Genomic DNA, 14,445 nt, shown 5'->3' with positions numbered 1-14,445 from the left:
TTTCGTAAAAAACTGTTTAGTAAGAGGGATGCTGGACTTTCCTTCACTTTCACTGAACTGGTGATACAACCCAATAGCGATTTCTTAGAAAAACAAAGTAGAACACTGCAGCTTCAGAAAAAGGTGGGGAAATTAAATCCCAGTGCTACACAATGTGCCACTCAGCTTGAGAAAACTTTGGTCTCTCCTTTTTTTAATGACATCTGAATACAAAATAGCTGGAAAAAAAGAAAATGTTAAAGTGCTTTTAAACTGCAGTCGATGAATATTTACAAATCATCTTACTGTGCAATGTTGAACCTTCTACTGCAGAATTATGCAGTTTCTCTTTATCATTTGTGGAAAACTGTCTACTGCCAATTGTGATGCATAAGGAATTGGAAAGTTGTATCTATCTCTCCGCCCATCCATCTATAACTAGCTGCTAAATCTTTCCTGGTTGCAAGTTGGAAAAACTTGTGAAAATTAAATATTTCTATGTTCAGTGATCAGGCTAAATCTGTTTTTTTTTTTGTTCTCTCTCTCTCTCTCTCTCTCTCTCTCTCTCTCTTTTCTTTCCATTATTCAAGCACAAATGGAAGATGCTGTGAAGCTTTTTATGCGCCTCTGGGTTTAGCGATCCAAACATTCAGTCTAGTTGCAACCTTCATGCTAAAATGTGTAGCAGCCATATTAAACTGGATCTTTATTGAAGATAACTCCTTTCTAACTTCCAGGCACAAAACAGATGCACTAAGATATGTTCAATGTAAAGGCAAACAAAAAATTAGGTGAGGAAGCAGATGTAAGCTTAAATGTTTCTGTGTCAGTGGATCACCAGTTAATATTGCCTGCTTTACATAGTTTCTTTAAAGTAACAGTCAGATGTGAGGCAAATAAAATAGAGTTGATTAAAAATCTATACTGCATGTTTATGCAAATGAATCTAACAGTTCTGGGTAAAATATGTTTCGTGTTATGGAGACCAGAAAAAAACTGTGTAGCAAAGCAATCCTTGCTTTCATAATATGTGTTTGCATCATTAATCTCTATTGTCTGATTTGCTGCCCGGAAATGAGTGACAGCGGATGGCTTTCATGTGGGCTATGATATCACTAAATCAATTTACCCAATGAGGTAATCATCGATCTAGATAGTGAGATAAAGGCGCCTTGATCCTTGACTTGTAAATCATTCATCACATGAACAATCCCAACCAAACTTGATCCTCTGCCTATTGCTCCATCTCCCAAGGCCCTTCGCTGTGAGTGCTCCACTGAATCATGTCCTGAGGACAACCTCCAGCATGGCCAGCTGTTTCTGATTAAATGTTGTGTGGCAACTGATGAGCAGTAAGCGTAAAAAGGAACATTAAAGCACTGAGGAATGCTTACAAAAAAGCCAAACTTTAATTAAATTGTAGAACCTGAATTTGTGCCAGATTTGGTTTAAGAACAAAGGTTATGCAAATCCTTTTCCTTGGACAGTCACCTTGGGAAATAAAAGTTCTCCTAAAGCAAAACTTTGGCAAATACAGTCCCCCGGAGGATAATAAAGCCAGAGCATAAAACATATAATATACAGTAGATGGCTGCAGCACATAGAGGAGCGGTCCAACACATTGAAGAAGAATACTGTACACCTCCAAGATCCAAATGAAATACCACCTATAACAACTTCCCAGGAGACTGCGACAGAGTAAACAAGAGCTGAGAGGGTTACTGAACCTGCACACAAACAATGGCCTTGAAAGAATCACTCGTTTATCTCTTAATTAAGTAAAGAAATCTTTTTAAAATGTTGTGAAAGGGAGACACATTAGTATAACCCCCCCCCCCCCACACACACACACACACACACACACACGCACACACACACAACTACCATTGTGAAAAAGAAGTTTCAGTAAGCTAACAATTACATAGATAATTTTCTAGATAATTTCCAAAGAAAAATAGAATTTTAATTATTTTTAAGTATTTTTGTCTGTGTAATGACATTGATTTTTTTAAATTTCATTAAGGAAGTGAATAGTTATTCACTCTTTATTATTCTGTCACAGGAGATACATTGGACAGAGTCTGTAAGTAAGAATACACATTTTCATTATTTCCTTTCTTATAGAATTCAGATTGAATTACTTTCTTTGATTTGGTTATTTTTTTATTGAATTTGATTGTTTATTTATTCAGATAAATCGGCAAATGATTATAGTCTTACAACATCTGCTTAATTGGTGTCCGCTGATTATGATCTTCTTGAATTAAAAAAAAGTTTTTTTAATGATCCTCCATTATGCAGCATATTTGAAACAGAGTCCATTAATATCACATTCTTATAGATTTATTTGCTACTGATAGAAAAACATATTTTAGCTGCTCTGTTTTTTGTATAACTGAATAACTCAACAAAGATTTGTTATTTTTGTAATTTTTAATCTTTTTTTGTAAGAGATTAATCAGGAAGATAAAATATTGGCAGTGTTTTAAAACCTCAGAGGTTAAGTAACTTCTCTATGGAATAAACAGACTAAAATACATTTGGACCCCTAACTCAATTAAAGGTATTGTGGAGGATTTTTGTGATTTTTTTAAAAAGACCCGCCCTCTCCACTTTAAAGAAAATGCACATGCACAACCCTGTACCTGCTCCCGAGAGGGAACGCCTAATGAACATGTGCGAGAGCTTGCACAAACCCATTTCTCCTCCACAGTCAGCTTAAAAGTTGCTATTCTTATATAGAGCGGGAACTACATGTATATAGTGGACTTTATAGTAAACTCAGTTAACTGACTGTTCGGACAGATGATCACTACTCTTTGCTCCCCGTTTGTTATGTAACTCCACCACGCTGTGCCATCTTTGTTTTTAGTCTATGGTGTTGGGTAGCGACAGCCTATGGCTGTGACAGCAAATCCCATAATGCTTTGCTAGAAGAGCTCTCCGCGCAAAGCACTCCAGGATATATGTGCCTCTTCTGAGGCCTTTCTTTTCTTCTCGTACACTTCGTAGACACTTTTTCTCTTATGATCCTCTGCCATTTTCAAAGAACCCCGGTGAGAAAGGTGAGCTACAATGACTGTCTGAAACTTTAGCTCATCACAGATATATGCCTGAAAGTGCGCATGCTCAGAAATAGATAGCTAACGGGACGAGCAGGTAGGACCGCCTTTTGTAAACATATCACCTGGATGATTGACATTTAGGAGGACCACTTACTTAATTGATCCATCGGAAATAAAATATCTCCCTCTAAAGTCTCTTAAGATTATTTGTGCGGTATGATTCCTCTGGCTGAATTGTTGCAGCCTAAATCCAAGTAAAAAAAAAAAGAAGGAAACATAGACATGGGAGCTGGAATAGGATTTTTACAAGGAAGGAGGGGAATATCTACGCTTTTAATACTCCATGCTGAGCACAGCAAAATCCTCTTCTTTCAAGGATGGAGATGTTTTCTTTTTTAGTGGCCGTAAATTCTCTGCTATAGTCCAACGGAAATTTTTTCAAAATTCGGACTACTTTCTAAGATTTTTTACTTTCGTCTCCAATTTCTGATTTTAATTCAGTTGAGAACCTGAAAACAATCAGCTTCACATTCAGAGATGTCTTTGTAGAGGAGCATATCAATTGAAGTGACTTTTTACATTGCTAAGTGCTCCCCAGATCTGCAATATCAGTAAAGAAAAACAAGAGAGATAGTAAAGTGTCTGCAGCTGAAAAGCTGCATTGGTTAACTGCCATCACCGTTCTTTTTCATTATCAAATTTCAGATTTTTTTCATCCTCCTCTATTGAACTGAATATATTTAACAAACAGGTGAATAGATTAACTGGCAACTAGATATATTAAAATGCAGACTTAAAACAAAATCATATTTCATAAAGCACAATAATTACAATCTCAGAATTGATTTAATGTAGTATGTTTAAAAGTCTAATAAAAAGCTAATAATGTAATGTCATGCTATCCAATATAGTTAAGAGCCTTCAGAGGAGAAAACTGGCCCATTACAAATCCGCTACACAACATTCAACACTAGCCTAAGTTTCTGTTCCATGTGTTCAGCCCTTGTTTCACATCCAGTCCACTTGGATGGTGTGTAGCTGAAAAGCTCAGTGTTTAAAAAAACAAACAAATTACAGTAATATCTTTATATCATTGTTTATATATATATATATATATATATATATATATATATATATATATATATATATATATATATATATATATATATATATATATATATATATATATATATATATATATATATATATATATATATATTACTATTTTGTAAGGCTGCACTTAAAAAAAAAAAAAAGGAAATTGTCCAGAGAGCTGTTCTAAATGAAATTTATTTTTGTTTTACACTTGTGTAAAAAGAATGACAAATAAATCTGTCTAAGTCTAAGTTAATGAAACAGTTTCAGTTGAATTTGAAGCATCTTCATGTAGCTTTTTTGATGGATGGAAAGATTTTTATTTCTTGTTTCCTCTTGAAAAAAACGTTAGAATGTTGATAGATTCCAATGTTGTTTTTTTTATAAATACCTGGTGACCTTAACTTCAAATTCTGTAGTCCTCTAACATTTTTTTCTTAGTACTAAAATAAAAGCTTGGATTTTGTTTCCCAGTTTTTTTTTTTTCAGAAAAAAAACAAAAAAATTCTGCAGATCCCACTAAATATGTTGACAACTGTATTTAACACAGACACAATCTTAGAAATTGAATAACAGGATTAAGGTTAGATTTTAAAAGAGTGGAGCCAACAGACAAACGGACATATGGTGGGAAACTCTGGTTCCAATAACTTTAACCTGGAGGGAGCCAAAACTGAACGGTGATGGACAAACACCAAATAAATGAAAGTAAAATCTTTATGACAAACCCAAAACTGCAGCATCACAAACACACAGCTTAACAAGAAAGGCTGTTTTCTCTGATAAGCAGCAGGCAAGCACTGCTCAGTTCTGATTAGGAGCACAACAGGGATGGAGGAGAGCAGCAGGGGCACAGTTCATGTTCCCTGGTTTGCAGATGGGATTATGCCTCTGTGTCAGTGTATAGTTTCCCTGATGATGAATGATATCTAAGTGGCCCTAAGCATAAAAGTGCATCTCCCAAGGTCAAAATCTTATCATGCAATTTGCTCTGCTGGGCTACAAAGAAGAAATGTGAACCTAAAGGTTTTATTTTTAGCCCTGCTGTGAGCGGATATCTGAAAATAAACGATGTCTCTTCTACATTTCATAAGTAGAGGTTATTATTTTACAAATATTAGGATAAATCTTTCAGGATAAATAGCTCTGCCTTCAGAGTATGCAGCTTGCCATATGTAAACGGAAACGATCATTTACGAGGAAAATCGCTCGATCGTTTGATAATATAAGACCAGAAACGTGTGAGAAAAATGCAAATACTGTAATAAAGCAATAAGGAATTGGTTATTTAGCACCACGGACAACGACCAAGCGGTGTTTCCCCTCCTCTGGAGGCCTCCCTTTCTAGAAAATAAAGATGTACACATTGGCTCACCTTACACCCGAACATCAGAGAGAGGGTCCGGTTGCTGCAGATGACCTTACACTGGCACATGACCGGTGAGAGACACTTTAAATTCCTGACAGGCAGAGACATCAGTCCGGAGCCTCGCAGACTCTCTCACGCACAACCACCGCAAGATCACAGCAGCCGGATTCCAGGGGAGGTAGAGCAACGTGGGGATGGACGCCGCCTGCCCCACCGCGACCGCAAAGCCTTTAGTGTCCAATATCTGCGTCCGCATCTAACTTTAAAAACGCACTAATTTCTGACGTGATGATGAAAGCCTAAGTCCATACATGATGCCGAAAGGTTTGGAGCAGCGGGAGGATCTTTCACAGTTAGTCTCCTTCTCTCTTTTACCCCGCTCTCTGCTTGATTACCCGTAAAGTTTGTACACAAAGCGCAGCGGGATTCGGAGTAGCGAGTCGCACGGAATCCCAACACTGAAGAATCACTTCCACTTCAATCAGGGGGAACCTTAAAGATTACACATCTAACACGCGATATCGGATAAAATACACATTACGTTATTTTGGTAAAACCAGTAAGAGTTGGGAAACATTTATGTGTTATTTGCTCACAGCATGTAACAACGTGATCGCTGCGCCCCCTGTTGGTTAATCATAGAATGAAGCACCGGGAGCTGTCCAAGGTGCTGAAATTTCTGAGGCAGTGGATGCAAACTATTATTCCTTCACGTCAGTTACTGACATTATTGTTGTGTCTATCATAATTTGTACGTGAGATAATTTTCCATTATGCTGCTTCTTTAAAAAGGCGGGATTTTTACATATTTACAATTAAAGTCAACATGGATTTTCTTAATTTTCAAAGGCCTGATTACTTTAATAAATGAGTGGTTACACATGCTGTGGACAAAAAATGTTTTATACAATAAACTAATTTTAATATCCCCCTAACAGACCTAAGCTATTTGAAAAAGTACATTTTAAATAATAGATACATTTATTAAGTTAAATCAAAGTCAAAGTCACACAATCAAAGTTGTATTATATGAATGCATTTGGCAGGTTATTTTATCCAAAGTAACTTACAAATGAGGATTTAGTTAATATCAGAGCTAAGAACGAGCTAGTTTACCTGTCAAAAGTGACAGAGTAGAAAAGTTTAGTAGAAAGGAGAGGAAAAAGAGATCCTGTTGCAGGAATATGAAAGAATATGTGTATAAGATGCTCTCTGGAAAGCTGGGTCTTCAAGAGAGTGCTTGGTAAGTCATTCCACCATCGTGAAACAACACACAAAAGAACCTTAAATGCCTTGAGAGTTTGTTTAATGATCTGAAACATGTAAGTTTGATTGAAACTTAAAACAAAAGGAAACCTGTCAGGGGGGAAATACTTTTTATCTCTGCACAGGGTGTACTTTTTTTTATTCATTGTTATAATAGTGGTGCAGAGAAGGTAGACCACTTATCAAAGTGCATCTACTAAACAAGGTTAGAGTTAGAGTAAAGTGTTCAAAATCCCACTAGGTAAAACATTTATTGCAAAAAAAAAAAAAAATCAATATAACTAGTGCTAGCAGTGTTAACAGTTTTTGCTGAATCTGCAGTTGTGTTGTAGAAGGCCATTGTTTCACCCACAGGGCTTATACAGCTAGTGCATACTAAAAAGATATCACACTCTCTCAGCCAACATGTTCCAAACATCCAAAATTGATATGTAAAATCTGCTAAGAATATTTAATACTATGCAAAGTGTCTGTTTTAAAGAAGCTAAATTCCCCTGACAAATATATTTTGATTCTCAATTGGTGGGATTTTGTTGATTTGCATTCATGTTCTGTCTTGTACATATGGTTAAGGTTAACTTAAAAAAAAATGAAGGAGATCTTTATAGGTTTTCTCGAAAAGACATCAAACATCAACTCAATTCATCAATGTTTCAGTTGATTAAACAATTATCATTGGTACTTTTAATAGATGAAACATTTCAGTAACTTTTGTCTTTTTCACAGAAAACAAGTAGCAAAATTTAGAACAGATTCTCTGCAACCCCAAGAAAATGATAATTAGGGGTACCGCTACTCTACGCCCACCACAGTACTGCTAAACTCCGCTTTTCGGAGTTTAGCAGTAATGTACAAACAAACCTACATTTAAAAGGCCAATAGATTCTAAAAGAAGTAGCCAAGTCTAATGTTGCCGTCGAAAACAAACCATGGCAGGCCGTTGCTTGCTGGTCTCCTTAAAGCTGGTCACAATTTGTATTAAAAACTGTAGCCTTTTTCAGATAAAAGCTGCAAAAATATTATTTGTCTATTTCTTATTTGTTTTTCTTGAAATTGTATACAACCAGCACATTAGGAAATATTCTATTCTATATATATATATATATATATATATATATATATATATATATATATATATATATATATATATATATATATATATATTTAGAGAGAGAGAGAGAGAGAGAAGGAGAGAGAAAGAGAGAGAGAGAGAGATGCATTAACAATAAATGGTTTCTTATTCTTTAATTGATTTTGTAATTACAAAATATTTTCAGGGAAGATGTGTAAATGTTGAAAAACAGGTCACTAAAAAGTGTCTTATACACTTAAGAGTAATTTATTTGAGGCATGTTCCACAACATCTTGACATTTGGACAGGCTTAACAACAGATTTTTAAATTTCTTGGGTTAATTTTCCCTTTCCTTTCTCTAGCAGACTCATCACCAATAAATCAGCATAATAACTTAAAAGGATAATAACACTGAACACCTTCCAAAAGCATAATCAACATGTTATCCTTTAAAGTTCTATGTATTACGTCCAGCTTTCAATGTCCCCTGCGTGTCTTTGTGATGCCCTGCTGAGTCCACAGGGTGGAGTGAGAGAACCAGGTAGGCTGGATTTAAATATTGTGCATTCATCTCAGAACCGACTGCGGTGCAAGGCTCAAGGCTCCCGGGGTGATGTCACCTTTTAATCGAATACAAAACCCAATCTCTATACATCGGTGTCCAGCTGATGGTTATTTTAATGTTATTGGGGGGTACCCTAGGAGAGCTGCAATGTGCTTCAGTCATTAGCAACATTACCACGTCCACACACAGGCCAAGTAAAAGCCTCCAAACACAGTTAAAGGATTGATTTTTAACTGAATCATTTGATCTCTTTGATTTAAATACTGTGAATACATCAACTTTACAATTGGACCGCTACATATCCTTTCAATTTTTTCCTCATTTTTATACCTTGTAAGATAAATCACCCTAAGCACACAAGCAGCATGGGTGTGAACAAACATCTTTACTATAAACTTATTGATATAATTTCCGGTAAGTGGATTTTCCTCTTCAGTAGAGCATTATGTAAGATTGGGAGTCACATGGAAACCTGAAGTGTGGTGTGCTGAGCATAGCATTACCATCCTAATGCTGCATTGTAAGAAAAGAGAGAAAAAAAGAGAGAGAGAAAAAGACATCCCCAAAAGAGTGTCTCCATGACAACATCTGCAGGGGGTGGTAGATACCTAAAATACAGTACTCTCTCCATTTGATGCAAGTTTGCTTGTGTTAATACGTCCTACACTGGACCACTTTTTTGCAACATATAGTGTTAAATTAAAACGACATATATATTTATAAAAATTTGACCCTTAAGATGTTTTCTTTTAAAAGAAAGAACATCTGTGACAATTTGCCATCTGAGATTGTCTCTCTGTACTCAGCTCTGTGTGTAGAACCAGGTGTGCCACATCTCATTGGCAAACATTTCTAGAAATTATTTACTTCAATCTAAATTGGATTATCACTGATTAGGAAAATGACTTTCTGCGTTCACAGTGCTGTTACAAAGTATTTTTGCACTTAAACTTTTGAAAGGTTTTAGACAAGCCCCAAAAAGGTTACAGTTAGATAAAGATAGCCTGAATAAAAAACAAAAAAAGACAAGTGACGTTTTGATTCATTTGGGTTATCTAAATTTGACATCTCAAAAGTGAAAACATAGCCAGTAAAAACTGGTTTTGCCTTGGCAGTAATAGCTGCCATTAAACTATTTGTTACAGCAGGTAAAGACCTCTTCAAGGAGGAATTATAACCCTCATGACTTGCTATAACTCATCAACATCATGGGGTTTTCGAGCATAAAGGGCCTCTTTAAGGTCATACCACAGCAGCGAATCAGATCTAAAATTGGAATTTTTATAAAATCAAAATCTATATGTAGCTTTTTTCTTTTCATTTTTTGAGTTGATAGTGTGCTTTGCATCACTTTGTTGCGGTAAATTGATTTTCTTGTAAAATGCAGAACTAATGTTTCCATTATTCACAGTAAAATTATATACATCCTAAAAAAGAAAAGCAACCTGAGAGCATTACAATGATATAATGTTTTCCTCTACACTCTACTGTGGATTTTATCTTAATAGTTTGCAAGATGTTTTCCCAAAAGTATTTGGGATTATCAGGAAGATTTTACAGCTAATATAATTTATATAACTGGCACATTTAGGTTAAACTAATTTAACTTATTGAATTGTTTCAGTAAACAATTATTTAAGAATATAAAAATACAATTTCGAAAGTTATGTATATTTTTTTTACAATATATTAAATGAAAAATATCTTCATCAAGGGACATATCTTTTTTTATAATTGCCTGATTTTTTCTCAGTGTTTTGACATTTCATCCATTGAGATAAGCTCTAACTCTGTAACTAAATTTGGCAGGCCTCCTTGTCATCACCCTAATTTTTAGCTCCCTCCTCATAGTCTCTATCAGAGTCAAGGGATTACTCTGGCTAGTCTGATTCAAAACATTAATATTACCTTCAGTCAAAAGGAAACAGTTGGTCAAATGTGAATATTAGTTTTAAAATAATGATCTCTCATCACTGAGGTATAGTTAAAATGAAAACAAATAAATGTTCAGACAGCAGCTCATTTTGTGGGTTCACGGTGGTTTTGTAAAAAGCTACCAGAACATGAAGAAAAATCCAAATTCCCAGAGATCAAATGTTTTCAGAGATCAACATTTTTTTTTTATTGTTTTGTTTACAGATAATCAGCTCCATCCTTGCACATCTTGTGACGTCATCAACCCAAATAAAGAAGCAGAATGAGCTATTTTCTGCTGTGCACATTGGAACACTTTATACTTTGTAAAATAATTTAGCTGAAATCCACACTCTATACCATAGATGTATGATTCTTAAATGTGTATGTTGTTCTGTGAAAAAAACAACAAAAACAAATAGATATTTCGTTAATCCAATTCCGCTTTTTCCAAAACCAGAGGTCCACTGGCAAACGCAAAGTTACTGTTTGTACTAGCAATCCCAATTTTGCGGTATTTTTTTTTACTGCTATTCACATGAAGCAAGCCTTGAACAAATGTACAAGTAACAGATGGACTTCTGTTAAATGAACTAAGTGCAGCTTGTAATGTGTCAGCTGAACAATGCCTGCTTTAAAAACCTCTCTAAAAAAAATTTAAACTGTACAGGTAAGCCATTCCTTTTCATCTGCCACATCAGCAAAGTAGCTAGTCCATTCTTTCATGATGTCGACCTCTCAGTCGATTTAACAGTGAAATGGGGTATCTGGAGACACTGGGGATCTCCTGAGGATATCTCAGCTCTACTGCTTTGAAAAACACCCAAAGTGAGAATAACTGTATTCACACCCAAACTAAGCCTGCGGTATCCTATTTTCTGAGTGCTTTATTTTTATCCTAAGGCTCTTCCCTTTAGAGTACAGCCCTCCAGATTGATAAAAAATATTGTGTCTTAGTGTCAGCATTTGCTTTTCATCAAAATAGATCATGCAAATGTGTTCATTGTCTCAGGTTAGCAGCAGAAGCCACACAAACACCCATCATTTTATCCTAAGGACCATATCTTGTTTTCAAGCAGAATCAGGCAGCTGTGTAAATTTCACCTGTTCACATAGATTCCTCTCCAGCAGTCATGATTGGGAGCCATCCATTATGTATAAAGTATGTGGTGCATGAATAAAGTCAACATGCTAAAGAATTAATAATGTATGGTTTAAAATGTACACTTATTTTCCTTGTTATTATGGAGGCACTCAAAGATCCAAGGCTGAGATTAAATGGACAAATGAAGCTGTTGGGGAGTTATTACTGCATCTACATCGGCCTCCAATCAGGTGAGAGCATAACTCACACTGTAATTATGAAAACAAAGAGCTGATTTTCTTCCTCCGACAAGCAGAAAATGTCCCACAGCAGCTATTGGTCTCATTCTTTGCATCTGTTATCTCTCTTTTCAGAACAGCCCTGTTTATGTATGTCACCCAACACTTGTTTTGCCATCTAGAGGGCCAAAAGAAGCCTCAGCTGGGCTCCCACACATTCCACAACATTTATATGTGATGCAAAAGGCAGAAACTAGATCACCAAAGGCATCTAAACCAGCATAAATCAAATATAAACAGAAATATAGTCCTTTGCAAAAGTGTTTACGAAGTATCGAATACTATTTATGATAATAATACCCCTTGACTTTGATCAAATCAAGTGCAACCATTCAGTATGTGTGAAACTTTTAATCTCAATTACATTACTTCAGCAACATGAATACCAAGAAAAGAAAAAAATACAGAAGAGAGGTCACGGCTGAAGCTGAAGGGAAGTCTAACAAGGTCAGGTTCTCAAACACAACTTCAAGTTTTGAACTTGCTTTAACCAATCATTCAAAAATAAGCAGTGATTCACTTTTCAAGTCATGGGAAGTATTCAGTGATGCACTTAAGGTAGTTATTTTTACTGCACTGATATACACAGCTCAATGAGAATATTTGGTAAAGACAAAATTAGTTTTGCATTTTATGAATGTGACCTTTATGGAGAGAGGGAAAAGGAAAAGCAATATCTAAAGATAATCCTATTTGCAACTCTGGACACCCTTAGAAGAGGTCAACAAACATTTGGAGGAAGGAAAAATGAAGGTTTTGGTTCACCTTCCAAAATGACAGTAATCTGAGACATACATTCAAAACTTAAAGTGAACGGATTAGAATAAAGTTAATTCTAATGTTACAATGATCTAATCAAAGTTCAGATTTAAATTAAATTGAAAGTCTTTGACAAATGATAGAATTTGATATTCTCAGAGACTTTTTCCCCCAGACATTTGCAAAGAATAATGGGGCAAACATATTTGCATGTAGATATTCCAGGATGAAAACCTCAAAGAGAGAGCATTGCATTGAGCGGTTGTTCTTAATTCTTTTTGTTGTTGTTGTGGTAGAAAATATTGTAGGGAAAACAGGCTCCTATTAATATTTTCTTACCTCCTAAAGCCTGTGACTGGAACATAACACATTGAAAAAAAGCATGTAAATACTTTTGCAGTTTCTTCACAAAACTAATAAAAAGAGAAGAAAAATAACCCTTTTGTTTGTTTCTGCTCCATTAGGCAGCTGCAGTGTTTCAGTATTAAACTGATCTTTGAATTAAAAAGCCTTAGTTTAGTCAGCTTTTCCTATATCAATTGCTTTGCTTCTTCATAAACCTATTCTGATACAAGCACTAAATTATGCATATAACGTAATTATATGAATCAGTAATTATATACAATGTTTGTATGTGCTAAATTTGTAATTTTACTGGATTGTCTGCCTTCTCCTTAAAAGTTATAATCAATATTTAAACTCTGGGCTTTTTATTACAGATCAACAGTCAAATATCAAAGGTTAGGCATGAAGTTTTTGATGAGTCCATCACTAAATCTCTCTTAAAAGCAATATGATTATTCTAAATGCAGTTTATTTTCACATTAGTGGTAGAAAATGCAGCTATGGAAAGCTGAATTTATTATACAAAAGAATCTTGTCTTTAATTCTAAATTGAGAGTTAGATCTTAATTTCACATGATGCATCTTGAAGCTATACTATGAAGAAATGTAGGAGTGCTGCCTCTGCTGTTTCTCATGTAGGGTTTCCACAGAGCTGAGTTGCTAAGCCTTGACTTAGTTTCTGTGGCAACAGCCTAGTTCCCAAATCACTCTCTGTACTATTCTAGTAACAGAAGATAGTCAGTGAATTTTGTAAAAAAAAAAAAAAAAAAAAAAAAAAAAAAAAATCAGTTATGCTCCTCTAACCCTGCTCATTTCAGTTGGTAAAACAATTGTAAAGCAATTACATCCAACTCTGAAGTTATTCCAGAGGTGTCACATACTCACATCCATCGCACCTCTTATCAAATCTCTTAAATAAATTGAAATAATAAATTTAACCTTCCAGCCCAAATTGGAGAATCCTTTATGTTAGCTAAGCTACCGTCTTGACTATGGTGCGGAGGGGCTTGACAGTAGTGTGAATATATGAATTTAAAAGGTCCTGCAAAATCAAATAACAGACTAGCAAGCACAAACATGAGACATAAACACAGAAGCAAAGGAAAAAGCTGCAAGTGTGAACAATAACTGCAAATTAGGAAAAGCAGCAAACTACTGCTACATTTGTGGAAGGGCTCCAGACCACTAGGGGCAGAGGAGCATCAAGCCATATGGGACTACAGACTTAGTAAAGGCATAAAAGATATTGTCAAATAAATGTTTTTTAAATATTAAAAGGAAGACCTACCTTTTCCCTTTTCCCTCCAGATGTTATCTGAATGGCATCCAATTTACATTTTCGCTAATGTTTTGGTCCATAAATAATGTTTATTAACATCTATGATCTGGTGCTATACAAGATAGAAATTCTCTCCTCTAGCGGTCTGAATTATTCTGTTTTATATAACTACTTTTTCAGCTTTTCTTACCTTGCTGTTGTCTTCAGCACCCACAGTATTTCTCCTTTGCAGGTGTTTTTGTCTAAGTCTATTTTATTTAGTTTGCAGGACCTTTTCATCCCTCAACCACCGTAGTTAAGTGACTGGCTATTACAGACATCTCTAACGTATCTTGATTACATAAAACTTGGCA

At 35.3% G+C, this 14,445-nt stretch overlaps 1 protein-coding gene across 4 annotated transcripts in view; it reads right to left on the bottom strand.

The window, feature by feature from the left end:
• The window catches only part of LOC119778422 (disks large homolog 4), a 114,829-nt gene that overhangs the window by 63,529 nt on the left and 36,855 nt on the right, over positions 1-14,445 (bottom strand). For 2 of the 4 annotated variants that reach the window (XM_038277643.1, XM_038277651.1), the window contains exon 1: positions 5,515-5,883. The exons of the other annotated variants lie outside the window; for them this stretch is intronic. In XM_038277643.1, coding sequence (XP_038133571.1) covers positions 5,515-5,616 — 102 coding nt within the window. In that variant the 5' untranslated portion in view covers positions 5,617-5,883. Of the gene's footprint in view, positions 1-5,514; positions 5,884-14,445 lie in introns of those variants that run through there. 4 annotated transcript variants of the gene reach the window in all.

This window comes from Cyprinodon tularosa, unplaced genomic scaffold (assembly GCF_016077235.1).
Source record: "Cyprinodon tularosa strain WSP-4 unplaced genomic scaffold, ASM1607723v1 ctg101, whole genome shotgun sequence".
NCBI classification, from domain to species: Eukaryota; Metazoa; Chordata; class Actinopteri; order Cyprinodontiformes; family Cyprinodontidae; genus Cyprinodon; species Cyprinodon tularosa.
This window is presented reverse-complemented; position numbering and strand designations above follow the sequence as displayed.